The following is a 21,913-nucleotide window of genomic DNA, read 5'->3' as shown; positions in this document are numbered from 1 at the left end:
CATATCATTCAACACATCTATATTTATAAACTTGTTTTCGTATCTCAAACATTTTCAGACCCTCTCTCTCTCCATTACATAATAATGAGGTTTGTACTACTCCATTGTATATACCAACCTCATCTTGCGATGAAGTTGAAGAAACTTTTACCATCTTACTTTGTATATCACATCCCTCCCAATTCGTCTTCAGTCCACTTCAAAATAGTACATCAATACTCCCTACTGCAGTCATTCAGACTTGCCAGTGTGAAGGCAAAGAAAAAAAAATCTAAACTATCAAATTTTCTCTATTGCAACACCTATGGGTAAAGTAAAAGGGCCAATTCAATATTTAGCTTTATTATTTATCAGTACAAGAAAATATACAATAAGGTAATCATATAAACCTTAGGCTTATTTCTAGCTACAATAAGATACAAATCACATTATAACCTAATTTGGAATATGACGAGAGAAGGGAGAAAGTTAACATTATCAGAAGATTTTGTGGGACCTATTGCACTGCTTGTCTCTTTTGGGCATTGGGAAGGGTAGTAATTTTTAAAGTTTTATATATACTGTATTTATATGACGGAAGCACAGTGTAGTAATTGGAGTAGACCAAAAACATGTATAGTAGGAACGTTATCTTTCAGTGAAATGAGTGACACAGAAAAGCCACTGTCTGTTGCTTTTATGGGTTTTGTATCTTTTATCTTTTTTAATTTAATGCATTCAATCCGGGTCTCTACGTACTTTGTACTTGGAAGCATCCTGTTGAACAGACATAATTATGTGTTATCACTTATAAAAGACAAAAGGGATGATGAACTACATAATGTTTTCCATTCTGTTCCAAGCTCAAATCGAAGGAACTGGATAAACACAGACACACGAACACACAATATGGAGTGATGTAGGAAACATTGAGAAAAGGGGTTGGAAGGCTTGGAATCCAGGCAGAAGTTATGTCCAGAAGCCTTTGAAATACCATCGTTCAATTTTTATATTAATCACCTTAAAAGTCTACTGGTATCACTTTGAAATCGAGCCAGAATATCAATATACATATTTTAGTGAATATACATATACATTTCTTTATAATTTGTCTACAGTATATACATATCATTTTAATTTACAGATTTCATACCAGATCCATGATAGGACAATGACATATACAGATGGTAAAGCCAGGACAAAACCCCATAAACTGGCACCGAAAAATGGCTCTAGACCAGTGCTAAGTTTTTTTTTATTTTAAAAGTATACTGCTTCAATTTTTTTTGTCTCTGAGTGAAAGCACAAATTTATGAGCATATATTATACTGAGATCGATAAAACTGCACAAGCCTATACACCACGGTAAAGTCAAAGATCGGACATTAATAGGAAAAACCCTAGGTCTAGAATAGACTACTACAGAGTAATAGTAAAATGGAATACCATATTTTGGAGGGAAATGTTGAGAGAGCAAATAGGACAAAAAATAAATTTCTCCGCGCAGTCATGGACATTTAGGGATCATTCTCTTTTATATCACACAATGAAAGTCACTTCTAGCATCTACGTTGGAATGCTTATTGAGAATGCAAACATCTGTTAAACCATTTAAAGAACTTTTAACGCAATCTTTGCGCCCAGTATATACATATACAGCGAGATTCCACTAAGAGATGAAAAGGCACGACACCGTTCAGAACATGATGGCTCTGTCTGTCATCATATCAACCATTGCAGTCACAGCGCCATTTCCAATTAAAATGTACTGTACTAGTTTCTAAAATTGGTTACGGATCAACAAACACCAAAAGGGAATGTACTTTATTCAAACCTCCTCGACAATGGTGGTCACTTAGCCAATCAAATTCCAGAGTTTCTCAGAGTACAGAGACCAAAGTGAACCCACCAACCAGGAGAGAGAGAGAGAGAGAGAGAGAGAGAGAGAGAGAGAGAGAGAGAGAGAGAGATAGAGATTGAGAGAGAGAGAGAGAGAGAGAGAGAGAGAGAGAGAGAGAGAGAGAGAGGTTAACATTAAGGAATGCTACTGGCCGGGAAAAGGGTTCATGTGACAGAGGATGATGGTATGGTCAGAAACCATTAGGTGGTTACTGCCACTGAATAAATACAACTAAGAGGGGTCTCTTGGACAGAGCCCCTTTGCGGTGTCTTTTAATATTTTATTTTTCTCCTTTTGGGGGATGACTAAAAAATAATGAAGAGGTGAAAGACTTTGACTGGGAGCCTTAGTGGTCTGTGCTGCCAGTTAGTCACCTGTCATGGACGTTACTCTGTGTATAGCCTTGGGCCCGGCTCAGGGTGATATGGAAGCACTCTGGTACACTATTGTGAAGTACGGTCTCTATACAAAATAAATTTGCATATGTATACTTGATAAAAATAAAATTCTAAAGTTTATCCACATTCCTAACAAGTTCCTATTAGAAATCTCCAGTACTTATTTTGGCACAATCGTTGCTTACAACCAAGTTAAAATGGCATTTGTTTTCGTCATTCAAGAAAGTAGCGAGAAGAAATTGGCTTTTAGAAGCTCATATGGACAAAGGGTATAAACAGGTGCCAAGTATGGGACAACAAAAACTATCTTCTAGACTAGCAATGACTAACAATGCAAGTGGTGGCAATGTTGAGAGGTCATGCTACCATTACATGAATACCTGACACAAATTGGCATTGAAATGAGAATACCTCAAAATAAAGTTTCATTGCCTGCCTTGGAAATCTAGAAAATACAGAGATTGCACGTTGAGATTAATTTGGACTAGTTAAGTGACAGAATCAGCCACCATGAAAGTTGTACATATATATGTATATATTTATTTTAGTACTTAACCCTCAATAGGAGGAAAATGTTATAAGATTTTATTAAAGAAAAATAATCATGGAAGCTGGTGATGTCACTCATTAAAGGATGGCACGAGGCACAAGGGATCCACTAGTACTAGATGCTCAGAATATGGGTTCTAGTACATTTATGGAAGACAGCGGATTTATCGGCAGAATTCCTGCTTTCCTTTTCATTTTCATCTGCAGTGTTACCAACAGCACCTAAAACTGAAAGTTCCCTAAGTCCATCAAGTTTTATCATAAAACAAGGCAAACTGCACTGTGAAATTGTACACTAAGGAGTCTAAAAACCCTTAATATCATAGAAAATATATTCAACTGAGTAACTTCCACGGAATACTCAACTCCTTGGTAACACTGCATTCCATGCAGAATTCTGACAGCGCTTTCCGATTTAAAATTTGAGTATTTACTATACATAGGTACTGGCAGATGTCGCATGGTTACAACCCGCTTAATTTCACGCCTATCATAACTCGACTACAGAACTAGAAGAGAAAGAGAGAGAGAAAGAAAGACGGAGAGGACTGAGATATGCTGTCCCATACCCTCGACTATTAAAGACCCCTGTTAAAATTTGTCAGAGGAAGTGTAGAAGAAAAAAGTAGTTGGCACATGCGAATTCACATTAATCCTATTCAAAAGTAAATATAATATTTCTTTTTTTTAAATAACAAAGAACACTGCATAGTATGTCCATGTAAATCTAGCAATGTAAGATAGCACATTACTCGACATATTGCACACCAAACATGCAGCCTCTTCCTTAACAATATGTCAAGTATCAGAGAAACTTTTAACTACTGTAATCACCACAAGTTTTGATCATGAACGTTGACATCTCGTTGCATGCCAATGTTTTGATTAGAAATAACTCTTTGAAACAGTTGTTCGTTGTCTTACACGTTTGCATCACTTTAAATGTCACTAGAACTATTATAACTCTTGTGGTTTAGCAACCAATTCCTCTTTAACCAAACAGGACGCTGTCTCTAGAGGCTCAGGAGATGAAGCTAAAGGTGCAGAAGTGGGGGCTTCGTCTGTTGTCGTTTCTAGAGGGGAAACGGCTTTCAAATCAGCTGTTGCAGTAACAATAACGGAAACTCCTTCTCCGTGAGTACTACTTACACCATTCCCACTTTCTGAAGGTGAAGGAACAGGTGTAGATGATTCGGATATTAAAACAGTACCATCTGGGCGGTAGGGTTTGCAGTAAGAATACCGGTGATTCATGTGTTGAGAATAAGAGCCTGAATGGGAAAATCTCTTCAAACATTTTTGACATTGATAAGGTTTCTCCCCAGTGTGTAATCGACTGTGTTCAGTTAAATGGTGCTTATGCTTGAAGGCTTTAGGGCATAGGTCACACTTGAAAGGACGTTGGCCTGGAACAAATTACAAATTCACATCATAAGGACCTTCCGATATGTACTACTTTTGGTAAAATGATGAGTCACAGATTAAGAATTTTTTTAAAAGCTGGTGATACCATAGTTAATAAAACGAAAGCAAGCATGATACAGGCAAAGGATGAGAATTTTTCACAATAAATCTTTCGTGCTCAATAATTATTCTTGAAAAAAGCTTCCTTTTTAACAAATTCAAATTCTTGTATGTACAAAGAACTTCATCCTTCACAAAAAATGCAATAAAACTATTTTCAATTAACAAGGGCAGGTACACTCTCTTATGAACAGCTTCCAACGCAACTAGTAATGCGGTATAACCCATAATGTTGGATGGGAAAAGTTTAGCATCACTGCTTTTTAATTAAACTAAAACTTTGGCTGATATAATAAAATAAATCAAATTAAGCTAAAGTGAGAAATTTAATCCATATTGTCCTTGATAATCTGTTAACACTGAGCTACGGTATAAAAACTATGATGAAACTGACACGTAAACAAAATTCTCATCAAATCTACTACCTTTCCATAAGATCATGACCACAGCTAAAACAATCCACAACAGACTGAACTATGCATAGTCTGACATTCACCTCACCTGAGTGTTCATACTTGTGCCGAGCCAGTGAAGAAGGTTTATTAAAAGACTTGTCACACTGGTCACACTGAAAGCTACCCCCTTCATCTTCACGACGTCTCTTGCGACTTTCATCTCCACTATCATCATCCTGAAAGAAAGGTCCTTATGAACTGCGAGAATTCAAGCAAAAGTCACATGAGGATCTTACAGAGATCAATTAGGAAAAAATTGCCTCTTCTACACTGATGAACAACTTGAGAATTAACTGCTATTTCAAAAATATTAAGCAGGAAAATGCACTATGAATCATAGAAAACACATGCCTAACAGGTCATAAATGTGTAAAGGAAACCTTGCTTACCCTACTTCTTTTATCATTGTGATCCCCATGTTCTGAATAAAGAGAAGGAATCCCTAACTTTGCACCTTGTAGAATTTGTGCTAGCTTGCTTTGTTGCTCAGACACTGAAGATGGAAGAACTGTACTTGCCGGTGCTACACTGGATTCCTTTCCTTCTTTACACTCTGTAAGATTATTATTTAATGAAGTTGGTGTAGGAGTGCGTGATTCTGACTTATATGAAATTGCCAATGACGTTGAGTCCGCATCAGAATCAGAGAGAATGGAGGCAGGCTTAGGAGAAGCTGAGGGCGACGACTTTTTAGTTGACAAATCCAGGGGCTGATCATCATCAAGTTCATCTGCTCTGTCAGCAGGTGCTGGAGAGGTTCTCCCTGGGCCAACAGGATACATTAGGCCTGGGGCTAATAGGGACGGGTAGTATGGAGTGATGCTGAGAGCCCTACTGCTCGCCTGTGAGGTGGGAGTTGGGTAGCAAGTGGGAGCATAGTTAGATGGATAGTTTGAAGCTGTGTAGCTTGAAGGTGAGAACTCAGAGGGATAAGAAGAGTGTGAATATAATGGTGGGGTTGGAGTGACGGAACGTCCCTCACTGCGTTCACGGGCGCGATTGTTTTGGAACCAGACTTGCACTACTCGAACTGGGAAGCCAATCTTTTCAGCGATATTTGAGAGCTCCTCCTTCTTGGGTCTTGGGTTCAATGCATAATGAGAACGGAGAATGACTAGATGTTCTTCTCTGAAGTGTGATCGCACTCTCGCCTTTTTCCCATCATTGGTCATTTCTTCATCATCTATAACATGACCTGAATCAGCATCGCTTTCATCTTCCTTTCCAGTATTCAATCTATTCATTGTAGTATAATGTTGCCGAGACATCAAAAGGGAAGGATGTTGTGGATGGTGCTGTTGTTGCTGGTGTTGCTGACTTTCTGCTATGACATGTAATCGTGCAGCTAGACCTTCAATTAGGCAACCTTTGTAACGCTCACTTGCATGGGTAACTTCTGAAAGTCGAGGGCACTGCCTATAAGCATGAGAAATTGCCTCCAGACGATCTTTTGACATGGCACCACAGAGTTTGCATGTAAGGTCATCAGCGATGGCAGTTGAACTTAGAAGAGAGCCAGAATTGGCACTGGAAATTTTTTCCTCAAACTGTTGCTTGGTTACAGTTGTGTTAACACTCTCCAGCATTCTTTTTAAAGTGGACATACTCTCCCTGTCCCTGCTTGGGAAGCATATTTCTCTCTCTTCCTTTTTACATTCTTCTTGTATAGTTGGGGACTTTTCCTCTTCATCTTCCCTTGTTTCTTCTTTTATTACCAATTCACCAGGTTCGGGATCATCATCAACATCCTCCTGTGCTTCAGCAGAATTCCCCTTTTCATCCAGACCATCGTTTTGGGCTTTGTTTAAAGCTGCTTGGGTCATGGTGAAAGACAGCAAAGTGGGATGAATGTGAGCGGCTAGAATAAGGGGATTCAGTGGATGATAAGGGGGTAGTCCTTGAAGGTTACTCTGAAGACCTTGTGACAGTCCTTGGGGGAAGCCTTGCGGGAGTCCTGATGTTAAGCTGGAGCTGTTCAAGCCACTTGGAGACACAAGTGTAGGTGGAGACATGAGAAGAGAATCTCTGGAGATCGGTCTCGTAGGGGATGAGTATCCTAAGTCAGCAGATGGTGTTGGGGATTTATCCTTTGGCAAAATGGGTAGATACGATGATGGATTGAGGACAGGACGTTTGCTGTTTGTCCCTGGATACTGTGGCGGTGTCCTTGGTAAGAGACCATTTGTAGTCCTGCCACGTCCAAGCTATTGAAGATAAAAATACCATGGAATCTATGTAATAATCAAGGAGACATGATTTTTCGCGTCAAGACTCTGTGAAACAGAATATTCATCTTGACGACAAACCAAGACTTAAAAGTATTTTAAGAAACCTTATCAAGAATATAATTAAATTACACAGTATTTTTTACAGTAATATCAAACTAACAAACTTTATCAAAAAATTTATTCATTTATAATGTTGGCGAAGAAAAGTCCATCCACTCCACTAAGTAAATCAATTACAAATAATTTAGCCTAGCCTCTTAGCAAAAACAAATATCCTGACCAAGCCTTTTAACAAAACCTAATCACCTAGAAAGCATAGACTGATACTGATTTCATGATATCAACAGTTGTACGTACAACAAAGCATGTTTATCAAAATGTTTGGATATTTCTGGTTTAATTTTGTAAACTCTCAAATTGAAATATCAAAATAGCACTGCATTTTTCTTATAAGCAGAACAATAATTCAATCTCTAAGAATGGTAAGAATCTCAGAAGAAAGGGGTGGAAGAAGAATTAAAGAAAACTTAAGCAAGCGAATCCCAACTCCAAAGGTTGTTATTTTCCCCTTAAAACTTAATAATATGTCCTGACAAAGATTCTAAATATGAAAATTCCATTAGTTTTATAAATTACTAAACCAACCTGTACATTTACCGATAAAACTTCATCAAAATGCTCCTTCTACTTGAAAACTTCAAGAGGAAAATAATAAGGGAAAGTTACTACCAATCTCCAAGATTCCGGAAAAAAACTTGAAAAATAAGTGTATAAAATATTTTGAAAAAATATTCGCCTACATTCCATGGTACCTACCAACCAAATTTTATCAGCATGAGAGAAATATAAATTGTTCACCTTTAAATTGACCTGCAACCTTGAAAAATTCTCAAAAGGATAAAAAATGTTTAGGCAAATACACCCCAACCCCCAACCTATAGGATTGTCGAGTACTTCTTTAGAAGAAAATAAAATCTTACTTTTATGTAAACTTCATGACAGGAAAAGAATCTCAAGGTAAAGACAGGAAGTAAAACCTTTATGCACTGAATTCTGAAGATTACAGGAACAATTTACATCCTGACCTTTGCACTGACTTAGCAAATTTTATGTATGCAAATTTATCATTAAGACTTCGAGATTATATTAAGCAATAATACGCCAGATCTATCAGCTATCACCTGGGGAATAACTTACTTCTAAAGGGAATTACAACTGATAAGTGCGTCAGCTAGGATTTGAACCATTGTATGGTTTAGGAACTCAGATAGTCAGTGACTTTTACAACATGGCTATCACAAGAGAGATTTAAGTGTGTGTGTATAAATATATATATATATATATATATATATATAGATATTATATATATATATATATATATATATTATAATATATATAAATAAAACTTATCACATACACAATTGTGCTGAGCAATGGTACAATTACTAGAAGGACCTCATTAAAACTCGATGGTATTTAGCAGTTAGATACCATCCAGGTTGTCCTGGAAAGCTTGAAGCTTTTGTCAGTAAATAACTCCGCTAGATACCAACCACTTTTACAGAGGTCATTAGAGTAATGTGTGTGTGTGTGTGTGTGTGAGATACAGATGATCCCCTATAAATTACCTATCTACAAAATTTCAACGAAAGTACCGAAAAAAAGGGAAGGATACTAAGAATAATATAGTTTGTGACTAAATACCAAACTGCACAACTGAATATTAATTTAGTAGTAAAGATAAAAAATAAGATGAATATCATAAACTTCACCGCAATTTTGGTAAAGTTTGGCTACAATAATAATGATATTGGTTTAATTGAACTGAATTAAATACAGAAGTTAAGACCAAAGGCCAAGCACTTTGACCTACGAGGTTATTCAGCGCTGAAACAGAAATTGACAGTAAAAGGTTTGAAAAGTGTAACAGGAGGAAAACCTCAAAGCAGTTGCAATATGAATCAATTGTTAGATGAGGGTGGAGAGCAAGATAGAAGAGAATGTGAAAGGAGGTAGAGTCCAAGGAACAAAAGGGTTGTAGTCAGGGGCCGAAGGCACAATTCAAAGAACCTTACGTAATGCCTACAGTGCACTGCATGAGGTGTACTGACGGCATTACCTTCCTCCGGGGAATAATGATAATAATATTTATATGAAATGATGGTGAAGATTAATATTATTATAATAATAATAATAATAATAATAATAATAATAATAATAATACTAACCTGGCATTTCTTTGAGGACATATGAGATGAATAAGAACCTGAGTGAGAGAACCTTTTTCCACAATGTTCACACTCAAATGGCTTCTCTCCGCTGTGGATCCTTTTATGTTCCTGGAAATCACAATTCTAAATTAATGAGCGAATCGATCATTCAAAAAGAATGCGTTTTCTTCATAAAATCATGATTCTTTTGAAAAATAATGTAACTGGGCTTTAGATCATAATTTAATATAATATAGATTCTGGAAAATCCATATAACTGAGATTCAATCAAATAAAATTCTAAAGACGCAAGTCATCTCATAAAAATGGATTTAGTTTTGATGTAACTGTTAAAAACCTAATGATGAAACTCTAGATTATGAATGGGTTCACTCCAAGGTAACATGACCGCTCATATTTGGATCCATCCACTCATTATGCTGACAAATGTGCATCTTATTTCAAAGAAAACTGAAACATGGAAGAAAAGAACATAAGAAGGTCCGATAATTTGCAAAAACCTACAAGAAAGGATAAGAATAATTAACCTGAACCCATAATAAAATTTAAAGCTATTTACAACCACAACGCGCTTGCCAATTTCCGACCATTGACGTTTATTTCAAAATAAATAAATAATTAAAATTTCAAGTCCACGGAGTCATTAAATATTCTCAAAGATATTTTCCAGTCTGAAGCTACCAGTGACTCACTTCCCGTTAACATACCATAAATGTAAATATCGAAATCAAAACAGCATTAGTTACTTTTCGCTAAACAGTTATTTGTATATTTCCTCTCTTGATTTAGGAAAAAAAGCATCAAATACTCTTGATATATTACTGGTCAATAATTAACTATCTGATAACTAGTGTTATGTAATTATTATTAACGTAAAATTCATTACAGCTTAGTAAGACGTATTAACACCGAAATGTATTTACACAGACAATATGGGAATGCACCAAGGGTCTCGCAGTTACAAATTGGCTACAACTTTGATAAACGAATTCAAAAATTATGATTAAAAAATCAAAAGTCACATTCTGTTGAAGCGCTTGGCCATGACAAAGTTGAAAAAGTCCTTGCTGCTGAACTAGACTTGCCAACATCTACGTAACTTTATAACAGAATAAAACATTCGGAATGAATGCATTTTTCCTCGGTTCAAAAGAACAGCACTTTCAGTAAACCTTAAGCTCAAGTTTAGTGTGAAGCCTACTGAATACTTTTTATATGTACTTATTTGGCTGCACTATTAGTTTGGCGACATTTTTACATAGGTAACGTGCACACAATTAGTAGACAAAATTCTAGTTGCCATACATTGACATACTGTTCCGCTCTTGATATTTTCCTTAACAAAACCTACATAATTGTAGAGATTTATGGTCTTGAACGTTTTTTCAGCATAAATCTCAACAGTCATTTCTTGCAAATCTGCCGAATTGATCATTGCAATACAAATCTGGGACGGTTTCACTTCAGATCTCTACATTTGCCCAAAATTACCCTCTTGTGGACGTTCATCAATAATTACTTTATGACATTTAGTGCAGCGCATTGTCAATACAGATAATGAACACACGGTTTTCTTACAGATATACTTGGCCAAAATTTCCCTTTTCGTGCGTCTTCTGTCATGAGTGACACTAACAGAGAAAGGCGGAGGAGACCTACCTTGAGGTGGTGTTTGAACTTGAACGCCTTCCCGCACTCATCGCACTTAAAGCGTCTGAGGACGTCGGATTCCTGGTGGGAAATCATGTGGCGTTGTAGACGGTGGATATTGGCAAATTTTTTGTTGCAAACTGAACAAGGCTGTCATGGAAAGAAAATGACATCTTGATTAATTTATAAATGGCGATAGACATCTTGGAATTAAGTTTAGACGGGTAAAGTTTGAATAGAAAGCTGTCATTGGAAAAAAGTGCAAGGAATTCATTTTCAATTAAAAAAATCGGCAAAGGAAAAGTAAAAACGAAGCAAGGCAGCCATGGGAAAGAAAATACACGCAATTTAATTTCTAACTAAAGAATTAAATAGAGGTGCCATGAGAAGAAAATTTGTTTAGATTAATATTGACAATCATCTATGGAAAACAATGATGGATTCTTCTTTTACAAAAATTAGCTTTATAAGTACAACTGCATAGCTAAAAATAATTCAATGAGCTCTTTATTATATAATAAATAAACGAAAACATAAATAAAAAAAATTTTCTTTCATCGGACTAATTAACTACTTGAAGTTCACAAAGAAGAGCCTGATCACATTTATTTCTTCTCGACAAATATTTATAAAATTAACAATAGCGCTAAGTTCTCTAGGACTCAAAGGTGAATTCCCTACGTAGTTGAACCAAAGTTGCATTTCCAGTGAATAATAAGTTGTCAATGATAATACGCTCATTTCCTATGTTTCATTGAAATAATAATGATAATGATAATATACAAGCTTGTCTACCATCCTCTAAATCCGTTTGTATTTGTACACAAAAGAGAAAGTTGCTGAGAACTCACCACACTTGCACCGTTTAAGAACTCGGCGTCGTCTCCCATGGAAGGGTCCGAAGCCGAGGTTATGGCAGACGTTGGGGTCAAGGCGGAGGTGGGCGGGCTCACAGGGGCGTTGGTGGGAGTAACGGCTTCGTCTGAGGGCGTTTGGGGGCTCACACCTTTTTCGCCACTACCGCTCTTATCGCCAGCTGGTGAAATGGACGGGAATAGCGACATTAACATATTATCGGGAGTTTCATGTATGCATGAGTACCAAACATATTTCTCCTCCAGCAGGAACATCTGCAATCTAAAAATGTTATTAAAACAGATTTTAGTGGTATTTATTTTCATGTGTATACTTATTAAACCTGATGTCATTATTTTTACATGTATATATAAACTTAAATTTTGTTTATATGCTGCAGCGGTCTTAAAACAGCGACGGGTTGTAATGGCAAGCTAAAAAAAAAAGTGGACGTTATGGGTTTCTTAACCGAACCTTTCAATAAAAAAAATGACTGAAAAAAGACCATTGATAAAGATACCGTACTTACCATTTGATGATCTCTAAACGCACCGAGTCTTAGCGTTTTTACAGATGACCAGTCAATGCATTTTCATATTATTAAAGCTAATAAATCTGATGCCATCATCTTAGAAGGACGTGGAAGAACGAAACTAAAAGGACTAGTTGGTACCTGACACTGAGCGGAAACACTGCATCCTGAACCAGGAAACAGCCGACGCATCGTTGGTTGGTTATCTGCTGTGTATTTAACGGACGCAACCTTGTGAGGTTATCTCCTCATTCGGCGATAGTTATACCGCACGTTCTGTTGATAGTCAATTTTTACAGCTCAAAACCTACCGGATTCCATAAAAATCTAATTGTCAGTGTCTTTTCCAAGGACGATTTCCGCTCCTTTATGTAAACATTCTATTTGATATTACCGTAACTTTAGTTATATTTACTTAGTTTCTCGATATTTTTATGCACTTTTATTGCAATGTAATTTTTAATACATAGTGAATGGCGTTTCTCTGTGGCAGCAAATTAGGAAGTGATACTGACACACACACACACACACTCGATGGTTTTTGACATTCGCGCGGAACTGTTAGTGTTCTGCCTCATTTAACCACGAAAATCGCATGTAAAGTCTAAACATTCAGCCGCCAAAATCACATGAAAAATTGAAATCAAACTAGTTTCAATCTAAATCCACCGCGACGTTGCCAACGCCCCCCTCCCCCTCCCCGACAAGGTAATGGGCAAACCATATGCCTGGTTTGGTACGTCCTCCCAAGGGTGAAACGTACGTGCCATCCTTCAACGTACCTGGAATTAGCTAGCGCTTATAAAGGTTCCTTTTCCTTTTATCTCTTCGTGCGCGGCAATGCCGTGTCCGTATGAGAATCCGTCTCAACAACTCCTGAAAATACTTTTAATATATGCACTCGGCGACGCACGGTGTACGGGCTGAGTCATCTTTTATTATGAAGCATAATCTTTTCCGGTTACTCTAAGCAAAAGCCATCTACACACGAACGGCTAATCATTTATGAGTTTAGTTTAATTCTTACTTTCTAAAATTTCTTTAAATTATTTCCCCTTGTTTTTTTTTCCATATTTATGACAATAAACCTTTATTCTTGGCCTTCATTTCTCTTCAGAGAATGAACAGATTATTTTACTATAGTCTTTTAATCCTAATAATAATAGACCTTACTTAATATTTCGATATTCCGAACACCATTTATAGCGATTTACGCTATAAATTCCATGACCCTTCCGTGAGCGACAGGATTCCACACAACCTAAAGAAATGCTGATCTCTTGTTTACCTTCCGCGGAGCCCTAACCCCCCTTTACAACACATTTTCTTCACGTAATGAAGTGGGGGGGGGGGGGGGCGTTCTTACTGAGTGCAACGGAACTGCACTAGAAATTCTTTGCAGTGTTCACTAGGTGCAATGCTTTCTGCTTTTACTTTTCAACCTTTCCCTGTGGCCATTTGGAGGTCCGACTTTTTAACGTTAACTTGAACAAATTTCCACGACATTTTAACGTTAACCTCATCACATTTCCAACATCCTAGGTAAAATCTACTTGGAGCGTGCCCCATGAGAGTACATCGTCTCCTTCAACTACATAATTATAATAACTCAATTCTTGCTATCACAATTACTTTCATGTCAACCCTTCGCTGTTGAGCAATACAATTAGTTAGGTCTGTTTCGTCGTTGGCGTTAACACAGCGGCAGATCAGAGTATCTCTCTTTCTCTTCTAGTATGTGGTCCCAGTGGCGCAAGTATAACAAGCGCTCCTGGTTCGCATGGAACCCACGTTCGAACCTCTAGGAATGGCCGAGGAGAGGGACGTTTTGGTATTTTCTTTAAAAATAAAATGACATAATGAACTGAAGGTTAGTCGGCTGTTATGAGTCACATACGAGAGAGAGAGAGAGAGAGAGAGAGAAACGTGATTAATCAGTGATCCGTCAAGAGATACATTACTTCTTAATTTAATTTAAAGAAGAATGGCCTCGACGAGATCATTCTCAACAGTATACAATCATAATAAATTCTCTCGATCCCTTTCTTACTACAACCGTTTTCTTTGGTTGTATAGTATCAAGAATCATTCTGGAAATAACAGCTTCTCGTCAAAACAATGAACTCTTTGGAACAAAAGGGATAGTAAATTGGACATCTAATTATCAACGAAAATAAGATCAGATCTCTAACGCTGTCACTGTCTCCAGTTGCTGACCTCGGCATTTAAGGTTACCGGGCTTGGACGCGTCTCCTGACCCTGACCCCCGCCGGTCGATAACGCTACGGGGCCCGATCGACTTACGAGGGAGAGAGGAACGACTAGGCGTTCGATGCATAGTGAATGGATGGTCATGGTAAGTCGTCATCGGATCGACGAATTGGGATCATCATGAAATCTTTTGAATGGTTTCATCCCGGTGGGATAAGGGTTACTCGTTAGGCCCTCATATCATGACATAAATTTCGACGGAATGAAAGTCAGTGTATATATGTCTGTTTCATTATGTCTATTTTTCCACACCCTATCTGCGATTCACAGATGTTGACTACCAGCTACCCATCTAATTTGCTGGTTAAATCAACAGACGCTTTCCAGATTTTCTAGGAAACGCATCCATCGGCCTTTCCTCGCTTACGCTTGGAGATCAAAGGTGAATTTTTTGCATACTGCCCCCACCCCCCCCCCCCCCCCGCCCCACAGGAAGGTCAGAACACAAAAATGACTGCAAAATTCGAATCTCAAAAAATCCACACAGTCAGTTATTTTTACAAAATGCGTGTACAAGCACTTCCCTAATACATTCTTATCAATTTCAACATTAATGTTCCTATAGGAAATATCAGCGCGGAAAATTGAACGCCAGCTTCCGAAAAAAAAAAAAATGGCGAATTTAAGGGGGTTGGGAGGGGGGACCTGGTTACGTGCGCCCCCCTTTGAAAAATAATACATTGTATTCTTTCATAAATCACTATGAGTAGCATATATATATATATATATATATATATATATATATATATATATATATATATACATATATAAGTATTGATATATAAGTACAGTATATGTGTAATGTTACATATATACATGATAATTCTAAGTGTCCCACGGCCCCCTGAAAACTTTCTTGATCCGCCACTGACACCTTTCAACTCATACATTCGTTTACTTAAAACTATCTCGACCGTGATTGTCATTAGTATGAGCTGGCTGTTGGGTTCAGGAGACGCCAAATCATGATAGAATTATAGAACCTGATACAATAACGCAAACTTGTCCCGATAATGGCTCCGAACTGCATACTACACACACACACACATATACATAATGAATATGTGTGTGTTTTGTAAACAATATTTTATCATATCGCGTCAGCTCTTTTCCACACAATCGTTTAACCTTTAAAGTTTCGGAACTTGCAAACATAAACACTAACCGACAAGGCTGAAAATATCACACATCCCGTAGGAACTTTCCCTCTAAGCCGAGATATTCAAACACACAAAATGAAGAAAAAAACTCTAATCCTAAGTTTCTTTTACGATGCATGGCAGCAAGACCAGAAAGTTATGGGTCATTGCATTAAAGGGGAAATGTCCCTGTTTCCCAGCCAGAAGGTGTAGAGGTGCGTATGAGCAAAGGAAACAGCACTGAGAAAGGGATTCTCAATGGAAACTTAAAGCGGGGGAGGGTAGACGCGCTTCTCCCTCTCGTTAAAAGCGACGAGAATCACGTACCTCTACATTTAACCAGGGTAACGGTACGTGGGAAATAATAAAAACGAATATCCAACAACGACAATTCCAAATGCTTTTACCTCATGCTATATATATATATATATATATATATATATATATATATATATATATATATATATATATATATATATATATATATATATATATATATATATATATATATATATATACACATATTTGCGAATACTACTGGAAAAAGATAGGCAGAAATCCAAGCGCTCTCGTCTTTACTATGTCTTAGTAAAGACGATAGCGCTTGGATTTTTTCCTATCATTTTCCTGTGGTATTGCTTATTTAATGAAGTTACGTGCACCTACTGTGATTTTCAAGCATATATATATATATATATATATATATATATATATATATATATGATATGAATAATTATCACATCGAACCGTGATTCATTTATATATCATTCGAGCTACAAATGTCCTTTAATATCTAAATTCGCGAATTTAGATATTAAAGGACATTTGTAGCTCGAATGATATATATATATATATATATATATATATATATATATATATATATATATATATATATATATATATATATATTTAAATGATATATATATATATATATATATATATAATATATATATATATATATATATATATATCATATATATATATATAATATATATATATGATATATATATATATATATATATATATATATATATATATATACTTAATATATAGATATATATATAGACTATATATATATATAATATAATTTTACTGCCAAAATAAGAACTAATATTCTGGGGCAAAGATAAGTCAACCAAAATTAAACTGGAGGAGAGATGACAAATAAAAGAGGCAAGGGGGGGGGGGGGGGAAGAGGCCAGAATGGGGGCCTTCCCTAGGAAAAGCGGGCCCACTCTAAAGTGGTGGTGATGCTGGGACGGTATTCCTCAGGATAGGGTCTGGGGATACCAAAACGCTGAAGAAATTTTTCTTTCGTTTCGTTTCTAACTCAAGAGAAGCGCTATAAGGTGGGCAAAACAAACTCTTCTCTTGAAAGGAGGCATCCAGTTCAAAACATCAGCTTTCACCAAATGCGCTGCATTGACGATTCCATTCCTTAATGTAACAGCATCTTAAGCTATTATTGATGAGTTACCATCAACTCGTACAAAGAGGAAAGACTGGCAACGGTGGGTCTAAGCTTCCAGCGCAGAGGAGGAGGGGAGGGGCAAGAGGGAGAATGAGGTTCGAAGGAGGGGCTACGGGGAAGGGGAGGAGCCAACGAGAGAGAGAGAGAGAGAGAGAGAGAAGAGAGAGAGAGAGAGAGAGAGAGAGAGAGTAACCACGTAGGAATGGGGGGTTGGGGGGTTAAAGGGAGGGGAAGGGGATTGATAATAGCACACGTGCACCTACCAGTCCTCACTCGGCCAAACTACGAATTTGCAATGCCTCCCAAAACGATGGGACAAAGGACAACTCGATTACAGTTGTTCAACGAGAGTGCGTCAGGAAGAATCGTGACTTAAAAAACTGCTTTTTGCAAAATTCTCAGTAAGAACAAAATGGATATAGATATTGCCAACATATAATTATTTTTCCGGCTATTATACAAGCAGCTACGCAATTTGCAATTTAGTCAGTTTACACCTAAGGAGCAACATAGGTCAAATAATTTGGTGTATTTTGCAAAAATGACTGATCCCAACTGCACGGAATCACTTTATAGCTATACAATCTACTGCCGAACTGACAGACTCCTCCCAACCTGCGTCATGAAACAAGAGCTGTTGTTTGGTTTCTGATGTTTTAAGAGACCAACAACGCCTATGTTAACGTTTCTTTGCAACAAGCCTAAACCATTTCTTTAGTAAAATATGCAATGCACATCATATAGCAAGTAAATATAAAATCACGTGCTTACATGTACCTGCCTTTTTCAGCTTTCTACATACAAAATAGACGGAAAATTTTACTAAACGTTAACAATCTTACAGACGATTTTATTATTTGCTGCAATAGTAAGTGAGGGGTTAACACTTATGTAACAATTAATGAAGTTTTCCCAGGACGGATTTAGTGATGAATAATTGTGAATGAAAAACCATCCATTTTGAATCCATTTAGTCGCACCTTAATAATAACGTTTACATTTTTCTTACAATGTGAACGAAAAGTGAAGGTGGAAGAATTTATATGAATTCTGGTCAATGACATCAGTGTGACAATACCTAGTTTTAATGGACTGCTGAAATAAACTGTAGGATATGCAATGTATGGCAGGAAAAGGAAATAAAAATATTACGATAACAAATGTGTAAGTAATTTTTACCCAAACTGGTAACAGTGCCAGCAGGCAAATAGCTTGTAAACTGAAATATATAAAAAGCTCATTTAATCATCTATCTCACTACTGTAGTTTCAATATTATATCAACCATTTCCCTATATATCAGGTAGTAAATAAGTCATATATGATATACCTAATTAAGTTTATATCTTATTCGGAAAGTATTCTCGCAACTGTGAGTCACCCTTATTTCATTATATTACTTATGCATCAAGAAAGCTATTTATTTGCATATGAAAACAAAATTATATTTTTATTGTAGAGAGCTGTAAACACACACACACACACACACATACATACATACATACATATATATATATTAAATACTCGTGCCGCAAGGGTTAGGCAGGGTATAATTTTTATGATGATGGCATAAAGTAAGTTATACAATATTTAGGTTTTATTTACCTCCAAGTAAAACATTATTAGAACTCGTACATACATACATTTATACATACATACATACACACACACACACACACACACACACACACATATATATATATATATATATATATATATATATATATATATATAAATAAACTCGAAAGTAGTACCTACAGTAAAATACAATCACGCAAGTGATCAATGTTTGATAATATAATTCAGGTGTTTGTTTGCACAGTTAACTACACCTTTAGATCAGCAAAATGGACTAAAACAACAGAAGATACTGTATTCTTGTAACTTGCCAGTGGCCAACGTTGGTCGGAAGGTGAGCTTGTACCCTCATGGCTTGAAGTCAATACTTCGTGAGCGCGACAACACACATACTCACAAACACACACACACCCCTGAGGGGAATAAGCTACACAATGCGTAAGGACGCGGTCAAATGTGGCATGAGAGTCCCTTAGATTGTTTTACCTACAACTGCTGTAGGATAATACTTGCAATGATAATAAAAATAGATAGTCTAACAGGTGGTTAGCTCTAGGTACGATATCCGTCACGGAGTAGGTCGATCATTTTTAAATGTGACCGGTCGGTGATTCGTAGTAACAAATTAAGGCAAGTTCATGTTCAATAACCATCCATAAATAAGAGGCCAATATCGTACAACCTGGCCTATACACTAGACCACTTATTTACTGAAGATTATCCTTGTATAAAACTGGAAATGGCCTATGTCTATCAGACGGCTGCTATAACCAACCGTTAATGTACGAGTAATAAAAATGTACACGATATTCCCTTATTCTACAGACTGATGTAGAGCATAAGGGAATGAGATACATATCTATATAACATTTTCTCGGAAATTATAGGTACATAGACAGTAATAGGCTAGCTACCGCTGAATGAAAATCGACGAATTTTACACACTTGCAACATTCAGAGATCTTGCAAGGCCACAGAGAAAAACATTTATATAAACTGGCTTCATGTTGTTAACAAAGAAATATTTAGGGGACAATTAGGTACTCAACACAGATGTAAACATTGCACCATGAAACCGGCAATCTGCGCATGGTACTACTGAAATAAGTAAACCATGCCAATATCCCCTCGAATCAAATGACACCCAAGCAAATAAATCTAAAGTACTTACACAGATAACTGAATACACCAGCGATGTTCCAAAGCCTGATTGAGTCAGTGTATGGTGAAGGAGCGTACATAGTACTAACACCAGCCATGGTTTTTCAAACACCTTCCTTCCTTCCACCTGTCTTCTACAACCACATCTCCCACTCAACACTATCTGAAGACACGGTGACGAAGGCGACAGTGATTGCACATCAGAGGCACCAGTTTTTCAACAGATTTCAGCCCGGATAATAACAAAGTCCCAATGCCGCCGAAGAGACCGTCAGAATCCTTAATATAATTCAAGTCCTGAACTGTAGGGGACCGGAAGTTCGAATATGAATTTTCCGAAATATCACGTGTCGCCAACTAGAAAACGTAGGCTACACCAGTCTTCATCCAATTTCAAGGTTGAATTTTGAAAAGTCCGTCTACTCCAACAAAATGTTTCGTCTTCGGTTGGTACAATGGCACTGATATTCGATATTTTGGAATGTGAAACAATTTGGGGCACAATTTCGGTGTCTAACTACTGCGTTGCTTCTTCGTCAGGTTTCGTTGTCAATCAGGTGTCAACACTCCAGATTTCCATTGATCAATGCTATTATATTATTTTCATCACAGTCACAAGCGTCTAGGCTATGTAAAAATTCCTCTTAGTCGTAAGTGTGGAGATTAGAGTGTAAAGTATTTCGCCGGCTCACTTGATAAAAAAAACCTTTAATAATTTGTAATCTACACTTATAATTGTAGCACACGTAGTAAAGTTAGTGACTAAAACGGTAGCACCTTGAGTTTCAGATGAGGAGCGCGAAAATTGACATGTTTTCGAAGTCGCGTCTCCTACATGACTGAGGGGAGCTAGTGAGCGCCTCAGGTAGGGGACGCTACATTCATCCTCATTGGCTCCACAGCTTCCGTTGCCACGCCTACTCAGCTGAAACGGTGCAATATACCACCATAAAAACAATAATATATCCCCAATTTGGTGTTGATTGAACGTTAATTGATACATTTCCATTAGTAAAATGACAAGAATTTACACGAAGATTGTATTGGCCATCTCAGTTTCTTATAAAATCTCAGAAATTAAGAACTCAAAAGCTTTGGTAAGCGAGATGAATCACTAAGCAGAGGAGAAATCACCTAGCATAGTATGAGGATGCTCAGTGTTACGCGAGTTGTCCCTCTTTGCAGATGTCTCTCTGGAGGATGTGGTGGGCGAAGCCCTACCGTGAATGATACATTGCATGATGGTTCCTCGTAACCTTTTAACAATACTCTGAAATATAATTGTGTACGAGTTTCTCTAGCTTTCTCGTTAGCGTTCTGAACATGGAACTTTTTATTTTGTAATGTATTTATCTATTTAGAAAAACTGTGAATTTATGGACAACCTCAGATTTAAGTAATCAATAAAAGATATCAGATCTTTAAGGAAAAAATCACTGGGTTTAAGTTAAATTATATTTGTTTATGTGTTTATTTTTGGAAACAAAAGAAAGAAAGACGAGGTTATAACATCCTTTTACTGAAAAAGAATCTGCTTCAAATTCTGTCTGAAATCTAGATTGCAACCACTACGTCTTTACAACATAAACAATATTTTTAAAGCAGACATGAAACATCATCAACTTACGTTACTGTGTACTAGTTAAGCTCTATTTTTAAAGCGGTTGACGTATTTACATCAGATAGTTTCAATACTAAAGCAAAATTATATTCGAATCATTCACAATGTTAAATTCCAACCACCGACGTAACCGACCCAAAAATTGACAATAACGACATCAACAGCAACCACTGTCAGTTGTAGGAGTACGCAGAGCTGCCCGCTGTACGATACCCTCTCAATCTGTCCATTGCTTCAAATTGCGTATTTATCACTATCCACAAATAAACTTTAATTTTGGAATATGTAAAGGCAAAAATTACTTGCATATATCACGAAGAAAAAAAAAACGTTATAATTTAGCATCGTACATCAAACCAAAGGAAGCGAAAG

General features: G+C 36.9%; 1 protein-coding gene across 1 annotated transcript; it reads right to left on the bottom strand.

Annotated features, from left to right (window-relative positions):
- Window positions 1-326: 326 nt before the first annotated feature.
- Window positions 327-20,755, bottom strand: LOC135216341 (zinc finger E-box-binding homeobox 1-like). The gene is made up of 7 exons (XM_064251547.1): window positions 19,931-20,755; window positions 11,766-11,950; window positions 10,924-11,064; window positions 9,262-9,372; window positions 5,195-7,009; window positions 4,852-4,981; window positions 327-4,232 (listed from the first exon to the last, which is right to left on the bottom strand). Exons 1-7 carry the CDS (start codon window positions 20,016-20,018, stop codon window positions 3,784-3,786), a joined length of 2,919 nt encoding a protein of 972 aa, XP_064107617.1. The 5' UTR covers window positions 20,019-20,755; the 3' UTR covers window positions 327-3,783.
- Between the last annotated feature and the right edge of the window lie 1,158 nt (window positions 20,756-21,913).

The sequence above is a fragment of the Macrobrachium nipponense genome, chromosome 6 (assembly GCF_015104395.2).
Source record: "Macrobrachium nipponense isolate FS-2020 chromosome 6, ASM1510439v2, whole genome shotgun sequence".
Classification (NCBI taxonomy): Eukaryota; Metazoa; Arthropoda; class Malacostraca; order Decapoda; family Palaemonidae; genus Macrobrachium; species Macrobrachium nipponense.
Note: the sequence above shows the minus strand (reverse complement) of the source record. Positions and strands in the feature narration are given on the sequence as shown.

What these genes read in the sequence shown, in the direction of transcription:
- LOC135216341 (XM_064251547.1), bottom strand. Translation starts at nt 20,018, where the DNA reads ATGGCTGGTGTTAGTACTATGTACGCTCCTTCACCATACACTGACTCA. An exon ending in AGTTCAAACACCACCTCAAG is followed by an intron (nt 9,373 to 10,923) that starts GTAGGTCTCCTC and finishes TGTGATTTCCAG; the next exon opens with GAACATAAAAGGATCCACAG. An exon ending in GCACAAGTATGAACACTCAG is followed by an intron (nt 4,233 to 4,851) that starts GTGAGGTGAATG and finishes AATTTGTTCCAG; the next exon opens with GCCAACGTCCTTTCAAGTGT.